Source organism: Capricornis sumatraensis, chromosome 8 (assembly GCF_032405125.1).
Source record: "Capricornis sumatraensis isolate serow.1 chromosome 8, serow.2, whole genome shotgun sequence".
Classification (NCBI taxonomy): domain Eukaryota; kingdom Metazoa; phylum Chordata; class Mammalia; order Artiodactyla; family Bovidae; genus Capricornis; species Capricornis sumatraensis.
In genome coordinates, this window is record NC_091076.1 from 91,336,092 (window position 1) to 91,351,773 (window position 15,682).

At 39.0% G+C, this 15,682-nt stretch overlaps 1 protein-coding gene and 1 pseudogene across 1 annotated transcript; one reads left to right on the forward strand and one right to left on the reverse strand.

The window, feature by feature from the left end:
• Positions 1-277: 277 nt before the first annotated feature.
• Positions 278-5,541, forward strand: LOC138083649 (bax inhibitor 1 pseudogene; annotated as a pseudogene).
• A 3,008-nt stretch (positions 5,542-8,549) lies between these two features.
• Positions 8,550-15,277, reverse strand: KRT40 (keratin 40). The gene is made up of 7 exons (XM_068979096.1): positions 14,831-15,277; positions 13,910-13,992; positions 12,344-12,500; positions 11,377-11,538; positions 11,172-11,297; positions 9,487-9,707; positions 8,550-8,649 (listed from the first exon to the last, which is right to left on the reverse strand). The coding sequence occupies exons 1-7, from the start codon at positions 15,275-15,277 to the stop codon at positions 8,550-8,552; spliced, it is 1,296 nt and encodes a 431-aa protein (XP_068835197.1).
• Between the last annotated feature and the right edge of the window lie 405 nt (positions 15,278-15,682).

Here is a 15,682-nt window from a genome sequence, read left to right on the forward strand (position 1 = left end):
ACTCATCAGTGGCCACAGGACTGGAAAGGGTCAGTTTTCATTTTAATCCCAAAGGAAAGCAATGCCAAAGAATGTTCAAATTACCTTACAATTGCACTCATTTCACATGTCAGCAAGATTATGCTCAAAATCCTTCAAGCTAGGTTTCAGCAGTACATGAACTGAGAACTTCCAAATGTACAGCTGGATTTAGAAAAGGCAGAGGAGAAGCGCATCCAATGTTAGAAGAGCTGTGTGGGCTCCTGAGAGGTGAGTCAGAAGAGTGGACACTAGCATCATGAATATATTTGTTCGGAAGATCAACTTTGATGCACTCTTTAAATTTTCCCACATAACCCGCTCAACACGGCAGCACCTGAAGAAGGTCAATGCCAGTTTTGCCCTCTGTATGCTTGTGGCAGCCACAGGGGCCTATGTCCATGTGGTCACCCATTTCATTCAGGCTGGCCTGCTCTCTGCCTTGGGCTGTCTGGGGTTGATGATTTGGCTGATGGCAACACCTCACAGCCATGAAACTAAGCAAGAAAGACTGGGACGTCTGTCTGGATTTCCTTTCCTTACAGGAGTTGGCCTGGGCCTTGCTCTGGACTTGTGCATTGCCACCAACCCCAGCATCCTTCCCACTGCCTTCCTGGTCCCAGCAATGATCTTCACTTGCTTCACCCTGAGTGCACTCTGTGCCAGGCACCGTAACTACCTCTTTCCAGGAGGTATCTTGATGTCAGCCATGAGCCTGATGCTCTTGTCTTCCCAGGGGAACCTATTCTTCGGATCTATTTGGCTTTTCCAGGCAAACTTGTATGTGGGGCTGGTGGTCACGTGTGGCTTTGTCCTTTTCGATACTCAACTCATTATTGAAAAAGGCTGAAAATGGAGATGAAGATTATATCTGGCATTGTGTTGACCTCTTCTCAGATTTCGTAACTCTCTTTAGAAAGCTCATGATGATCCTGGCTATGAATGGGAAGAAGAAGCAGCGAAGCAGCCATCCAGCCTTCCCCAATTTGACTTCCTTTCCCTCCGCCCCTCTTTTCCTCTTTGTACACATTTCAGTTAGCATGTTCTGTGATAATGAAAAGCATCAGAAAAAAAAAAATAAAAGGCAGAGGAACCAAAGATCAAATTGCCAATATATGCTGGATCATAGAAAGAGCAAGGGAATTAAAAAAAAAATCTACTTCTTCTTCATTGACTAAGCTAAAGCCTTTGTGTGGATCACAATAAACTGTGGAATATTGTTAATGAGATGGGAATACCAGACAACATGACCTACCTCCTGAGAAACCTGTATGTAGGATAAGAAGCAGCATTTACAACTGGACATGAAATAACAAACTGGCTCAAAATTGGGAAAGTAGTATCAAGGCTATATATTTTCACCCTGCTTATCTATCTTATATGCAGAATACCTCATGCAAAATGCTGGACTGGATGAAGCACAGCTGGAATCGAGATAGCCGGGAGAAACATCAACAACCTGAAATATGCAGATGATACCACTTTAATGGCATAAATTGAAGAGGAACTAAAGAATCTCTTGATGAAGGTGAAAGAGGAAAGTGAAAAGGCTGGCTTAAAACTCAACAATCAAAAATGAAGATCATGGCATCTGGTCCCATCACTTCCTGGCAAATAGAAGGGGAAAATGTAAACAGTGTTAGATTTCATTTTTGCGGGGCTCAAAAATCAGTGCTGCTGGTGACTGCTGCCATGAAATTAAAAGATGCTTGCTCTTTGGAAGAATAGCCATGACAAACCTATACAGTGTATTAAAAAGCACAGACATCAGTTTGATCACTCTGTCAACAAAGGTCTGTATAGTCAAAGCTATGATTTTTCCCACAGTCATGTTTGAATGTGAGAGTTGGACCATAAAGAAGGCTGAGTGCTGAAGAATTGATGCTTTTGAACTGTGGTGTTGGAGAAGACTCTTGAGAGTCCTCTGGACAGTGAGGAGATCAAAGAAGTCAATCCTAAAGGAAATCAACCCTTAATATTCATTGGAAGGCCTGGTGCTGAAGCTGAAGCTCCAATACTTTAGCCACCTGATGTGAAGAGGTGACTCATTGGAAGAGACCCTAATACTAGGGAAGATTGAGGGCAAGAGAAGGGAGGTTGAGATGGTTGGATGGCATCACAGACTTAATGGACATGAGTTTGAGCAAACTCAGGGAGACTGTGAAGGACAGGGAAGCCTGGCATGCTGCAGTTCACGGGTTTGCAGAGTCAGACACGACTTAGGGACTGAACAATAACAGATGTAAAAACTCTCAATGAAATATTAGCAAACTGAATTCAACAATACCTGAAAAGGAACATATACTACAAACAAATGGGATCTATCTCAGGCATGCAATGGTTCAGTATTTACGGGTCAGTCAATGTGACACACCACATTAACAAACTGAAGAATAAAAACTATATAATCACCCCAATAGACAGAGAAAAAGGTTTTGAAAAAATTCAACATCCACTTATTAAAAAACTCTCAACAAAGTGGGTGTAGAGGGAACATAACTCAGCAAAAACAGATCATATGTGACAAGCCCACATTTAACACTGTACTTCATAATGAACATTGAGAGTATTTCTTTTAAGATCAGGAATAAGATGAGACCCGTTCTCACTACTTTTATTCAACATAGTATTGGAAGTCTTAGCTACAACAATCAGAGAAGGAAAAGAAGTATAAGGAATCCAAACTGGAGAGGAAGAAGTAAAACTGTCACTGTTTGCAGAGGACATGTTACTATATATATATAATATCCTAAAAAGCACCCCAAAACTAATGAGAACTAGTGAATGAATTCAGTAAAGTCAGAGATACAAAATTAATATACAGATATCTGTAGCATTCCTATATACTAATAGCAAACTGTCAGAAAGAGAAATTTAAAAAATAATCCCATTGAAATTACATCAGCAATAGAATACCTGGGAATAAATTTAATCAGAAGGTGAAAGAATTGTACTCTGAAAACTATAAAACATTGATGAAAGAACTGAAGACTATGCAAACAAATGGAAATATATACTGTGCTCATGGATTGGAAGACATAAAATTATTAAATTGACCATACTACCCCAAATAAAATCACTGCAGATGGTGAGTGCAGCCATGAAATTAAAAGACACTCCTTGGAAGGAAAGTTATGAACAACCTAGACAGCATATTAAAAAGCAGAGACATTACTTTGTCAACAAAGGACGGCTGGTCAAGGCTGTGGTTTTTCCAGTGGTCATGTATGGATGTGAGAGTTGGACTATAAAGAAAGCTGAGCATTGAAGAATTGATGCTTTTGAACTGTGGTGTTGGAGAAGACTCTTGAGAGTCCCTTAGACTGCAAGGAGATCCAACCAGTCCATTCTAAAGGAGATCAGTCCTCTGGGTCGTCTCAGTGCACCAGCCCCAAGCATCCAGTATTATGCATTGAACCTGGACTGGTGACTCGTTTCATATATGATATTATACATGTTAAAATGCCATTCTTCCAAACCATCCCACCCTCTCCCTCTCCCACAGAGTCCAAAAGACTGTTCTATACATCTGCGTCTCTTTTGCTGTCTCGCAAAAAGGGTTATTGTTACCATCTTTCTAAATCCCAAATATATGCGTTAGTATACTGTATTGGTGTTTTTCTTTCTGGCTTACTTCACTCTGTATTAAAACAAATAAATTTATATAAAAAAATAAAGTAGATCAGTCCTGGATTTTCTTTGGAAGGAATGATGCTGAAGTTGAAACTCCAGTACTTTGGCCACCTGATGTGAAGAGCTGACTCATTTGAAAAGACTCTGATGCTGGGAAAGATTGAGGGCAGCAGGAGAAGGGGATGACAGAGGATAAGATGGTTGGGTGGCATCACCAAGTCAATGGGCATGGGTTTGGGTGGACTCTAGGAGTTGGTGATAGACAGGGAGGCCTGGTGTGCTGCAGTTCATGGGGTTGCAAAGAGTTGGATATGACTGAGCGACTGAACTGAACTGAACCCAAGACAAAGTAGAGATGATGCTTGCTATATAAATACCAAAGAATTTTTTCACAGAGCTGTGTAAGTAGTTGTAAATGTTGTATGGAACCACCAAAGACCCCAAACACTGAATGCAACCTTGAGAAAGAAGAACAAAGCAGTATCACATTCCCTGATTTTAAACCATACTACAAAGCTACAGCAATCAAAACAGTACAGTATCGGCATAAAAACAGACAGACTGATCATGGGCAAAATAGAGAGCTCAGAAATAAACCCATACAGATATAGTCAATTAATTTATTGCAAAGAATACAAGAATGAGGAAATAAATTCCTTCAATTAGTGGTGTTTGGATAACTGGATAGAGCTATGTAAAAGAATGAAAAGAGACCATTTTTCACGGCATATACAAAAATCAACTCAAAATGGATTAAAGACTTAAATGTAAGATCCCAAATCCTAAAATTTCTAGAAGAAAACATAGGCAGTATTCTCTCTTTGAAATTGGTCTTAATGATATTATTTTTAGACGTATCTCCTCAGGTAAGGGAAACAAAAGCAAAAACAAGCAAATGAGAACACATCAAACTAAAACCTTTTGTCAACCATCAAAAGTAAAGTAAACCATCAGCAAAATGTAAAGTCTGCCTAATAAGTTGGAGAAAAAATTAGCAAATGATATATTTTTTAAGAGGTTAGTATTCAAAATATAAAAATACTCAGACAAGTTGACATTAAAAAACACAATTAAAAATTGGCAGAGAACCTGAATTGACATTGTTCCAAAGAAGACATACAGATGGTCAACAGACACATGAAAAAAATATTCAACAAAACTAATCATCAGGGAAATGCAAATCCAACTCATAATCAGATACTACCTCGAACTTATCAGAATGCCTATCATCAGAAAGACAACAAATGACAAGTTTTGGGGAGGATGTGGACAAATATAAATTGGTGCAGCCACTATGGAAACCAGTAGGGAGGTTCCTTAAAAGCCTTAAAATAGAATGCCCTGTGATCCGGAAATTTGACTTCTGCATGTTTACCTGATGGAAACAAAAACACTAACTCAAAAAGATATAAGCACCTACATTTTCAGTGCAGCGTTATTTACAATAACCAAGATAATGGAAGCAACCTAAGTGTCCACTGAGAAATGAATGGATAAAGAAAATGCAATATTACTCTGCCATAAAAAAATGAAATTTGCCATTTGCAATGACAATTACAATGGATGTAATTCAGAAGACATTATGCTCAGTGAAATGTCTGAGAAAGACAAATACCATATGATCTCACTTTTGTGGTGAATATAAAAAACAAACAGAAAAATGAAAATAGACTTACAGATTTAGAGAACAAGTAAACGTCCCTTAGTTTATTTTGAGTATTTTCATTACTTTTTTGTTATTGCTAAATCAGGAGGATGCTAAATAAAACATCTAGCATAAAATTTTACGTCTCAAACTTGGTTTTTCTTTCAACCTGTATTAACTATTATTATTATTACTGTTATGTGCTGTATTTCTGGGTTTTTTAATAGCTAGAAATAGAAAATTGAGGCAAAGAACTTCTCTCCAGCTTTCTGTTTTTTTTTTTTTTAAACTCTTCAATTTTGAAACAGTAATAGAGTCACAAGGATTTGCAAAGATAGTACAAAAGATCCCATATACCCTGGTTTTCTGCAATGGTTATATGTTATTCATATGTAGTACAGTTGCAAAATCAAGAAGCTGACATATTGATATAATGTTTGTGCTTCACTCTATATAATTTTTTTTCACACATGTAGTTTCAGGTAACTACCACTGCAGTTAAGATGTGCAATAATTCAACCAACACAAAGATCTCCTTCATGCTACAGCTATTAGTTCTCCATCTCTATAATTTTGTTATTTCAAGAATGTCATGTAAATAGAATCATACAGTATCTGACCCTTCAAGACTACCTTTTTTTCACTCAGCATAATGACCTTGAGATTTTGAGAACATTTTGGTTGTTTGTAGTTGTTAGCTATTATCAATAAAGCTTCTATGAACAATTGTGTAATTTGTTTTGTTTTGTTTTCAATCCCTTTACTTACAATTCACCTATACCATTGTATTTGAAGTGATCTTCTTGTTGAAAGCATAGAATTGTGTCATGCTTGTTCTAATCCATTCTGCCAATCTCTGTCCTTTAATTGATGTAGTTAGACCTTTTCTATTTATTGTAATTATTGATATGGTAGGGCTTAAGGTCACACTTCATTTTTTGTTTTCTGTTTGTTCTCTCTGGCTTTTTCATTTTTCTTTTTCCTGCCTTCCTTGAACACATTCTAGAATTCCACTTCGATTTATCTGCAATGTTTTTAAGTGTATTTCTTTGTATAGCTTTTAAAGTAATTGCTCTAGGTATTGCATTTATATAATGCATATCATGGTCTACTGGACTTGATATTTTGTCAGTTCAAGTGAAATTTGGAAACCTTACCTCCCTTTATTTCCCTTTATTCGCCTCTTCTTGGAGCATTTTTTTTTTTTTTCTGTCTGTGCCAGCTGGTGTTACTGGGTTCTTGGTTTCTCTAGCTCACAAGTCCAGGGTATGTGAAGCAAAACAAAACCCCAGGGAATTCACCACTCTGTTGTTCCCTGAATAGCAGGAATCTAGATGGTTTGGCTTCTTCTAACTTTCCAGAGTCTGCTTTTGTTTTATATATGACTTCCAGGGTTTCTAGCAATACTTAGGAAGAGAAATAGGGAAATACATATCTACTTTATCTTTCTGGAAGTTCTCTACTTTGCCATTTAAAAGTGTGAAAATATTCATTTTTATACCGAACCGCTGGGCTGGAAGAAGCACAAGCTGGAATCAAGATTGCTGGGAGAAATATCAATAACCTCAGATATGCAGATGACACCACCCTTATGGCAGAAAGTGAAGAGGAGCTAAAAAGCCTCTTGATGAAAGTAAAAGAATTTGCTCAGTATCAGCTGCAAGGAGCACTGTTTTAGAAGAATTCAGTTCTAAATGTTACAATTCCCCTCAAATAAATACTGATATTAGGAATTAAAAAAAAAAGAAGAAAGTAAAAGAAGAGTGAAAAAGTTGGCTTAAAGCTCAACATTCAGAAAACTAAGATCATGGCATCTGGTCCCATCACTTCATGGGAATAGATGGGAAAACAGTGGAAACAGTGTCAGACTTTATTTTTGGGGGCTCCAAAATCACTGCAGGTGGTGATTGCAGCCATGAAATTAAAAGATGCTTACTCCTTGGAAGAAAAGTTATGACCAACCTAGATAGCATATTTCAAAAGCAGAGACATTACTTTGCCAACAAAGGTCCGTCTGGTCAAGGCTATGGTTTTTCCAGTAGTCATGTATGGATGTGAGAGTTGGACTGTGAAGAAAGCTGAGCACCGAAGAATTGATGCTTTTAAACTGTGGTGTTGGAGAAGACTCTTGAGAGTCCTTTGGACTGCAAGGAGGTCCAACCAGTCCATTCTAAAGGAGATCAAACCAGTCCATTCTAAAAGTCCTGGGTGTTCTTTGGAAGGACTGATGCTAAAGCTGAAACTCCAATACTTTGGCCACCTCATGCAAAGAGTTGACTCATTGGAAAAGACTCTGATGATGGGAGGGATTGGGGGCAGGAGGAGAAGGGGATGACAGAAGATGAGATGGCTGGATGGCATCACCGACTCGATGGACCGAGTTTGAGTGAACTCTGGGAGTTGGTGATGGACAGGGAGGCCTGGCGTGCTGCGATTCATGGGGTCACAAAGAGTCAGACATGACTGAGCGACTGAACTGAACTGAACTGAACATGTCCAGTAACAGACCAATGTACCTTAAGGTATTTTATGAAACCACAAAATAATGATCATGAAACAATCTTATATTTTTATTAGGAAGGAAAATGCTTAGATAACATAGTGAAAAACTAGGTTAAAACTATATGCATATGCAACTATGATTACTACCATCATAGGAAAGAAAACTGGAAGTTCCCAAAATACCAACAATGGATATTTGGGGTATGGAATTATGAGTGATTTTTCCCTTTCCTGTGCCAAATTGAAAAAAAGGGAATCTAGTACTTTTATAATTAATATTCTCAAGTGTTTCTTCTCAGAATGATATACACACACCTATCTTCCATGATATATAACATTTTACATGAATTAGCTAATCTATTTGTATTCAAGGAGTTAAAAAATATTTTCCTTCTGGGTTTAGGCAAAATCAAACTACTGGCATTGTTTTAGACAATTATCTTGGCATCAAATGGTTATTATATTAACAGTAATGAGCTACAAGGCTGTATTTACCATTCTAAAGGAATGAAAACATTTTATTGGAGAGCAGCAAGAAAGCTTTACAGACTCCTAGAATATCACAAATAAGCAAGCAAGAGAGGAAATGACAAAACAGAGATACTTCATGCATGCTTAGAGGACAATTTTAGAATACAAAAGCGTTCTTAACTTGAATTTCAAGTTCGGATGTCCCTGATTGAAGCACCGTCTCCTTTCAAGGATTCTGCTGGCTTCCCTTCCTCCATCTGCTGTGTTGGGTGTTTAACCTTCAGGGACAGCTGTTTTCAACTGTGCAAATTATGTACGCCGAGCATGGCTCACAAGTGTTGTTTGACGTGCTTGTTGCAGAACATGGGTTACAGGGAAGCCTGTGAAAAATCCATTTTTAACTAATCTCAACATGGAGAAGCTGGATAAAATGTCAACTCAGAAAAAAATCATGCCAAAATTTGCCCTTCAAATTATATTTTGAAGAATTCTATTTTCAGAATAACATTTGAATGAAGCCTGTTTTATCCCGGACCCAGAATTGTCACTTCATGTTCACTATAGCAGAGACAGTTGGATAAACCTTTATGTATTTTCTTTAGTTGGCAAATGCCATCTTATGCGTGTTACTGACTTTCCTTTTTTTCTTCTTCCAGTTTTATTGAGATATACTTGACATACAGCACTGTCTAAATTTAAGGTGTACAGCATAATGATTTGATTTATATACATTATGAAATGATTACCACAATAAATTTATTGAGCATCCATCAGCTCATACAGATACAAAGTAAAAGAAAAGGAAAAATATTTTTTCATTGTGATGAGAACTCTTAGGATTTACTCTCTTAATGGCTTTTTCTAATGCCTATTTAGGTCCCATTAGCCAAAAGTTATGCATATTTTGCCATTTGTCTAGTAGTTAAATCATTCAGTACCCTGGAATATTTCTTCTGAGTTTCCTGAAGTCAGGAGCAAAGGGAAACTCCCAGCTTGAAATGTTACATATTATTTTTTTTGTGCCTTGGAAATTTAGAACATTTTGGACATTTCAATTGACATGTGACTAGCCTTGCTGCTTTTCATGGCTCTTTAAGAATATCCTTTAACTCCTTTAAGGAGGTTTGAATATGGCCAGATCTTTGGGAAACAGGATAGTCCTTCAAGAGCCTCTGTGTGACTCTGGGGGATTTTAAGTGGGATTGTGTGGAACTTGCCTGCTGTCCTCGCTGTCCAGCAGCCCCCGGTACGTGTTGATCTCACACTCCAGCCGGGCCTTGGTGTCCAGCAGCACCTGATACTCCTGGTTCTGCCGCTCCAGGTCGCAGCGGATCTCAGCCAGCTGGTTCTCCACGTTATCGATCAGACACTGTATCTGGGCCAGCTCTGAGCTGTACTGGGCCTCCGTCTCCGCCACGGTGCATTCCAGAGATTCTGTCTGCAGAAGGAAAGAGAGTGTAAAGAAGGTGGTTGTAGGATAGTCTCTAGGGCCAGATTGCCTGTTTTCCAGCCCTGCTCTACTCTTATCTTTCCAGCTATGTGACTTTTGGAAAATTACTTAGCTTCTCTGAGCCTCAGTTTTTTTGTTTTTTTTTTTTTTCCAGTTTGGGCATTATTTATTTAGTATAAATACATTTTAAAAGCCCCAAATCTCATACTATTTTACCACCCTGGAAACACCAAGGTGTCAAAAGTCCTGTTAAGATTGAAGATTAACACCTGCTAGACCCATCAGTCTGAACTCAGTTTTACTGTATAAAAAATGAAGAGTGCAAAGTACCAACCTCATAGGATGGTTGGAGGGTTAAATGAGTAAATATACATAAAGTGTCTAAAACAGTGCCTGGAAAATTTTAAAGGTAGTAAGAGTTATCATTACCACTATGGCCTCTGCGACCTATAACCTACTAGTGTAGCCTAAGGAGGATCAAAAGCATTTGAGAGAAAATGTTGTAATGGGCTCCTGGCTCCTAGTGTGGTTAAGAGAAGAGCCTCTGAGATCGAACCACTTGGATTCAGCTTCCACTTTTGCCTCTTAAAACTTGTATGAACCCCTGTTACTTAATCTGAGCCTCAGCTTTCCTCATCTGTATAATGGGGTCAGTGGAGGGATTTACCCTATAAGGTTAGTGTGAGAATTAAATTAGCGTTGTGCCTCTCACAAGATGAATGCTCAGCTCTTATTCATTTAGACATTCTCTATAGGACCTAATGTGGCTCACACAGCAATGGAGATGCTTAGTGTAATCTTGAATACATGGTATTTTTGGTGCTTGGGTGAAGCATGGTACAGAGAAGGGTCCAGCTGAGGTGTGCATGCTGGGAAAGTTTAAGATAGTTATAGAATGTAAAGTCTGAGTATCTTCATTTTAAATGTGATGGTGAGCTTGGAAAATTGGCCCAAACCACAAAAGAGTTAGTGGGAGAAAACATTCATGAACCATGAAACCAACATCTCCGAAATTTGCAAGCAACTTATGTGGCTCAATTTTTTTAAAAAACGAACAACCCATTCAAAAAATGGGCAGAGGACCTAAACAGACATCTCTTCAAAGGAGAGCCTTTGGTTTGTAAGTTCCTATCTCGTTCTGCTCCCTTCTGTTCCCCCTCTCTCTCTGTTGCTCCCTTCTGTTCCCCCTCTCTCTTTGTCTCTGGAGGATGCTGCAGGATCATGCCCAAGCCCAGAAAGGAAGGTCAGGACATCCTAGTGGTACATTACAAATGGTCGACCTATCACTTCTGCTTCTAGCTGGGTAAACAGCATCCTTGAAACAGGGAAGGAAATTCATACCTTCTGCTGCATAAACTGCGGGTTTGTCCTTTGGGTTACAGAATAGGGGATAGTAAGTATCTTAAGCATGATTCTTCAGTGACAAAACAGAGTGGTCTTGCCCTTACATACCAGGCTCTGCTGTGCTTGAAGCTCAATTTCCAGAGCGTTGGCTGTGCGCTTCAGTTCCAGGATCTCCGTCTGGCAGCCCTGCAGCTGCTCTGCACTGGATAGCTGCTGCTGATTCAGTTCCTCTGTCTGAAATACAGGCATGATTAGAATATGCAAATTAGCCAGAAGTCTGGATGCCTGTCATTTTATTGCTCCAAGTGCCAACCTGAACAGCAAACCATTCTTCCACGTCTCTGCGGTTGTTGGCGAGCACAGTTTCATACTGACAACGCATCTCATCCAAGACCCTGTTAAGATCCGTGGTGGGGGCAGTGTTTAGCTCCACACTGAGTCGGTCGCCCAGCTGTCCACGAAGCACGTTGACCTCCTGAGTTGGAAATGGAGTAAAGAATGTGACTTGTGGGGAAAAAATTCAATGCGATATACCAACAGCACCCCATTTCTGGTTTTTGCAGTAGTGAGTAGAAGTGTGAGATTTAGATTCAGATTGCCTAGCTTGAGTCTCTTTTCATCACTCAATTTTTTCATCTGTGAAATAGGTATGATTTTACCCTTACAAGAGAGTTATTGTGAGATATATGAGAGTTCATATTCATAGAAAACACTTAAACAAGTCCTAAGTGCACCATAAGGTCTCAATGTTAGTTACTATTATCATAAACAAATGTTCAAAGGGAAGATATACTCTGTAACATCATTCAGCTTTTCAGTTTTCAGCTTCATAAACATAGGATAATTATATAATTCACAATTGACGATTTCAAAAGTTTATAAATGCAGAATATTAAAAAAATTAGTCTAAATATTGCATGAATCTTTTCTCCTTTATGAAACAACCTTCACACTCTGCAATTATCAGCTTGATTTTCATACTTTATGGGTTAGAGATAAAAGTGGCATAAAACACCCAGGAAAGCTATTTGTGGAGCTACCTCCTCCCCCCAAAATAAAGGCAGGTGAAGTTCCTCCATTTGGCACTGGCCAGTGGTCATTTCACGTTTACATTCAGAGATACACCAGAATGATCAGGCTGAATAGTAACAGTGCCTAGAGTGATTTTTTTCCACATCAGTCAACATCTACTCAAGTTCTATGAATATACACAACATGAGCTCTCCCAGCTTAACTTTGTCACTTTGAGAGTCCTTCAGTGATTTTGCCATTTTCCTTACCTCTTCATGGCTTTTCTTAAGGCAAAGGAGATCATCCTTCAGAGACTCTACATGGGCCTCCAGATCAGATCTGCATACAGTCAGCTCTCCCAGAATCCCATGCAGGCCACTAATGTCAGTCTCTACCAGCTGGCGAAGAGAGAGTTCAGATTCGTACCTTTTACAGCAAAAGAGATACAGCCAATGCTTACTCTGCTGGACACTGAGAAAAGTGCTGAGCCATACAGCTGAGGGACACATGACATCAAGGAACCCACATGCCATAATTTCTTCTACACTCAAATCATGAAAACTTCAAGCTTTGTGAGCATTCTTAGTTTGAAAAAATATTATAAAGGGAATACTTGTGATGTGTGCATGTAGGTATGTGAGAGAAGAAGCGGAAGAACCTACCATATATTAAGTTCAAATTCAGATCAGGTCTTACTCTAGCTTGTACTTGCTTCTAAGTCCATAATATAAGCAGCTCATACAGCTCAATATAGAGAAACAAACAGTCCAGTCAAACAAAATGCGCAGACTTAAACAGACATTTTTCCAAAAAAGACATACAAACGGCCAATAAACACATGAAAAGATACTCTACATCTCTCATTATTAGAGAAATGTAAGTCAAAACTACAATGAGGTATCACTTCACACCAATCAGAATGGCTATCATCAAAAAAAAATGATAAACAATAAATGCTGGAGAGGATATGCAGAAAACGGAACCTATGGCACTGTTGGTGGGAATATAAATTGGTATGGCTGCTATGGAGAACAGTATGGAGATTCCTTAACAAACTAGGAATAAAGCCCCCATATGACCCAGCAATCCCACTACCGGGTATATACTCTGAGAAAACCACAGTTCAAAAAGACAGATGCACGCCAGTGTTCATGGCAGCACTATTTACTGCAACTAGGACATGGAAGCAACCTAGATTTCCATTGACAGATGAGTGGATAAAGATACATACATTGATACACACATACATAAAGATACATACATGTACATGCATGTATGTAAAGATACATACATACATTGTGATAATACATACAAATGGAATATTACCCAACCATAAAAAGGAAAAAATTGAGTCAGTTGTAGTGAGATGGATAAACCAATAGCCTGTTATACAGAGGGAATCATTAATAAGTCAGAAAGAGAAAAACAAATACTGTATATTAATGCATATATATATATATGGAATCTAAAAAAATAGTACTGATGAACCTATTTACAGAGAAGAAATGGAGATGCAGATGTAGAGAATGGTCTGGTGGACACAGCAAGGGGAAGGAAAGGGTAGGACAAGCTGAGAAAGTGACTTTGACATATACATACTATCATGGGGAAAATAAATAGCTCATGGGAAGCTGCTGTATAACACAGGGAGCCCAGCCTTGTGTTCTGTGGCGACCTAGAGGGGTGGAATTGGGGCAGGAGAGCCTCAAGATAAAGGGGATATATATATATATATATATATAATTATGATTGGCTCATGTTGATATATGGCAGAGACTACCACAACATTGTAAAGCAATTTCTTCCAAGGAAAAAAAAGTTCAAATTAAACTTACTTTGACCTAAAGTCATCAGCAGCCAGTTTGCAGTTGTCAAGCTGTACAGCAAGTCTACAATTTTCTGCCTTCGTACACAAGATCTGGGAAGCAAGTTACTATGTCATGAATGGTTCTTTGAAAGAAACCCACATATCTACTCATTTAATAACTATGCCAGGGTTTATCTTTTAAAAGTCTTTATAAGAAAATATAGAATAGCCTTCAGCCTGCTTTTACTGACCACATCATTTCATGAAGGAAAAAGGAGGGCCAATTTATAAACAAAATAGAGAAATAAAAAGGTTTGTTTTTTTTTTTTAATGACTTAAAAACATTTTTGCAGTATTCCTTGGCCACTGAACTTAGGTAGATTTCTCTCTAGGAGTTTATATTATGACTACATCTCCACCCATGATAATAAAAATTTATCAGTAAGAAAAAGACATAATTACCAGGAAAAATTATATGATTAAAAAATGACATTTCCATATCTATGTTAAATAATGTACTTGTACAGTGTTACACGCAGAAATAATTTTAGATATCACACTGCTTTTCCTCAAGGTAAATTTAGGGATAAGCGGGTTTATTGTGGTCATTTAGTAATTAGCGGCAGCGTAGGGGCTAGCGCTGATGTTTACTGACTTTTTCCCCCTCTATTCTTTTGGGCCATGCCGCATGGCACGTGGGGTCTTAGTCCCCCACGAGGGATGGAACCTAAGCCTGCTACAGTGGAGCACAGTGTCTTAACCATTGGACCACCAGTCACCCTGTTTGCTGACTTTTTGTCCAGTACCCCTTCCTCTACATCACATTCTCTCTGGGAAGCCCCTCTCCTTTCCCTAGTTTCCCTCCATAGAACAGACTCTTGTAGTAGTAGAAACATCAAGCACATCACAGAGTGGGAAGGTGGAACATTAGGGTGATGAGATACTAGACCTTTTGTTGGAGATCTTCAATGGTGTCGAAGTAACACTGATAATCAGGGCACACCAACGGGACATCCTCTTCACACTGTTCTTGGATCCTGCATTCCAACTCAGCATTCAACTCCTCCAGCCCGCGCACCTTCTCTAAATAGCTGGCGAGCCTGTCATTCAGGAACTGCATAGTCTCCTTCTCGTTACTATTGAATACACCGTCCTCACACCAGGCACAGTTCCCCAGCACGCACGGAATATTACAGCTCCCAGCAAAGCAGGACGGCGGGAGGCACCCAGTCGGCAGACGAGACCCGGATAGAAAGCTGGGGGTCTGGCAGCTGGATGTAGCACAGGCGCTGGGGAGACAAGTGGTTGCCACGGAACAGGTTGAGGCAAGCCCACAATCAGAAGCCCTGGCGCTGGTTTCAGAAGAGCAGCCCGTGGGGGAACAGTCAGAAGCCATTCTATCAGAAGCGAAGGACAAAGACTAGTTGCAAAACTCCAATTGCCCGCCTCCAAAACTCTCATTCCCTCCCGAGACTTTTATATATACCCCCCTGCAAATGGGTATTTACAGACTACACAGGATGTTTTCCGGTGCCATTTTTCATATGAACATTCATTAGTGTTGTTTATTTGCTGAAGAAGAGTTTTATGCTTCGTAAAAGAGGCATAACTTCAGGTTTCTAAATAAGGACACCATCTCCATGTGCCAATAGGATAAAGCACTTGTTTCAGAAAATCTTCATAGGAAGCATTGTCCTTTTGACAGAATAAGGAAAGAAAGAGAAAATTTGGGCAATCAGTAATTATAGATACAACTGATTACACATAAAGGAAATAATATCCCTACAGATTTTGATCCTGT

Excerpts from the sequence above, each read along its gene's own strand:
- KRT40 (XM_068979096.1), bottom strand. The coding sequence starts at position 15,277 with ATGGCTTCTGACTGTTCCCCCACGGGCTGCTCTTCTGAAACCAGCGCC. Across the intron at positions 13,993-14,830 it reads TTGAAGATCTCCAACAAAAG|ATCTTGTGTACGAAGGCAGA; the intron begins GTCTAGTATCTC and ends CTTGCTTCCCAG. Across the intron at positions 9,708-11,171 it reads TTCAAGCACAGCAGAGCCTG|ACAGAATCTCTGGAATGCAC; the intron begins GTATGTAAGGGC and ends TTCCTTCTGCAG.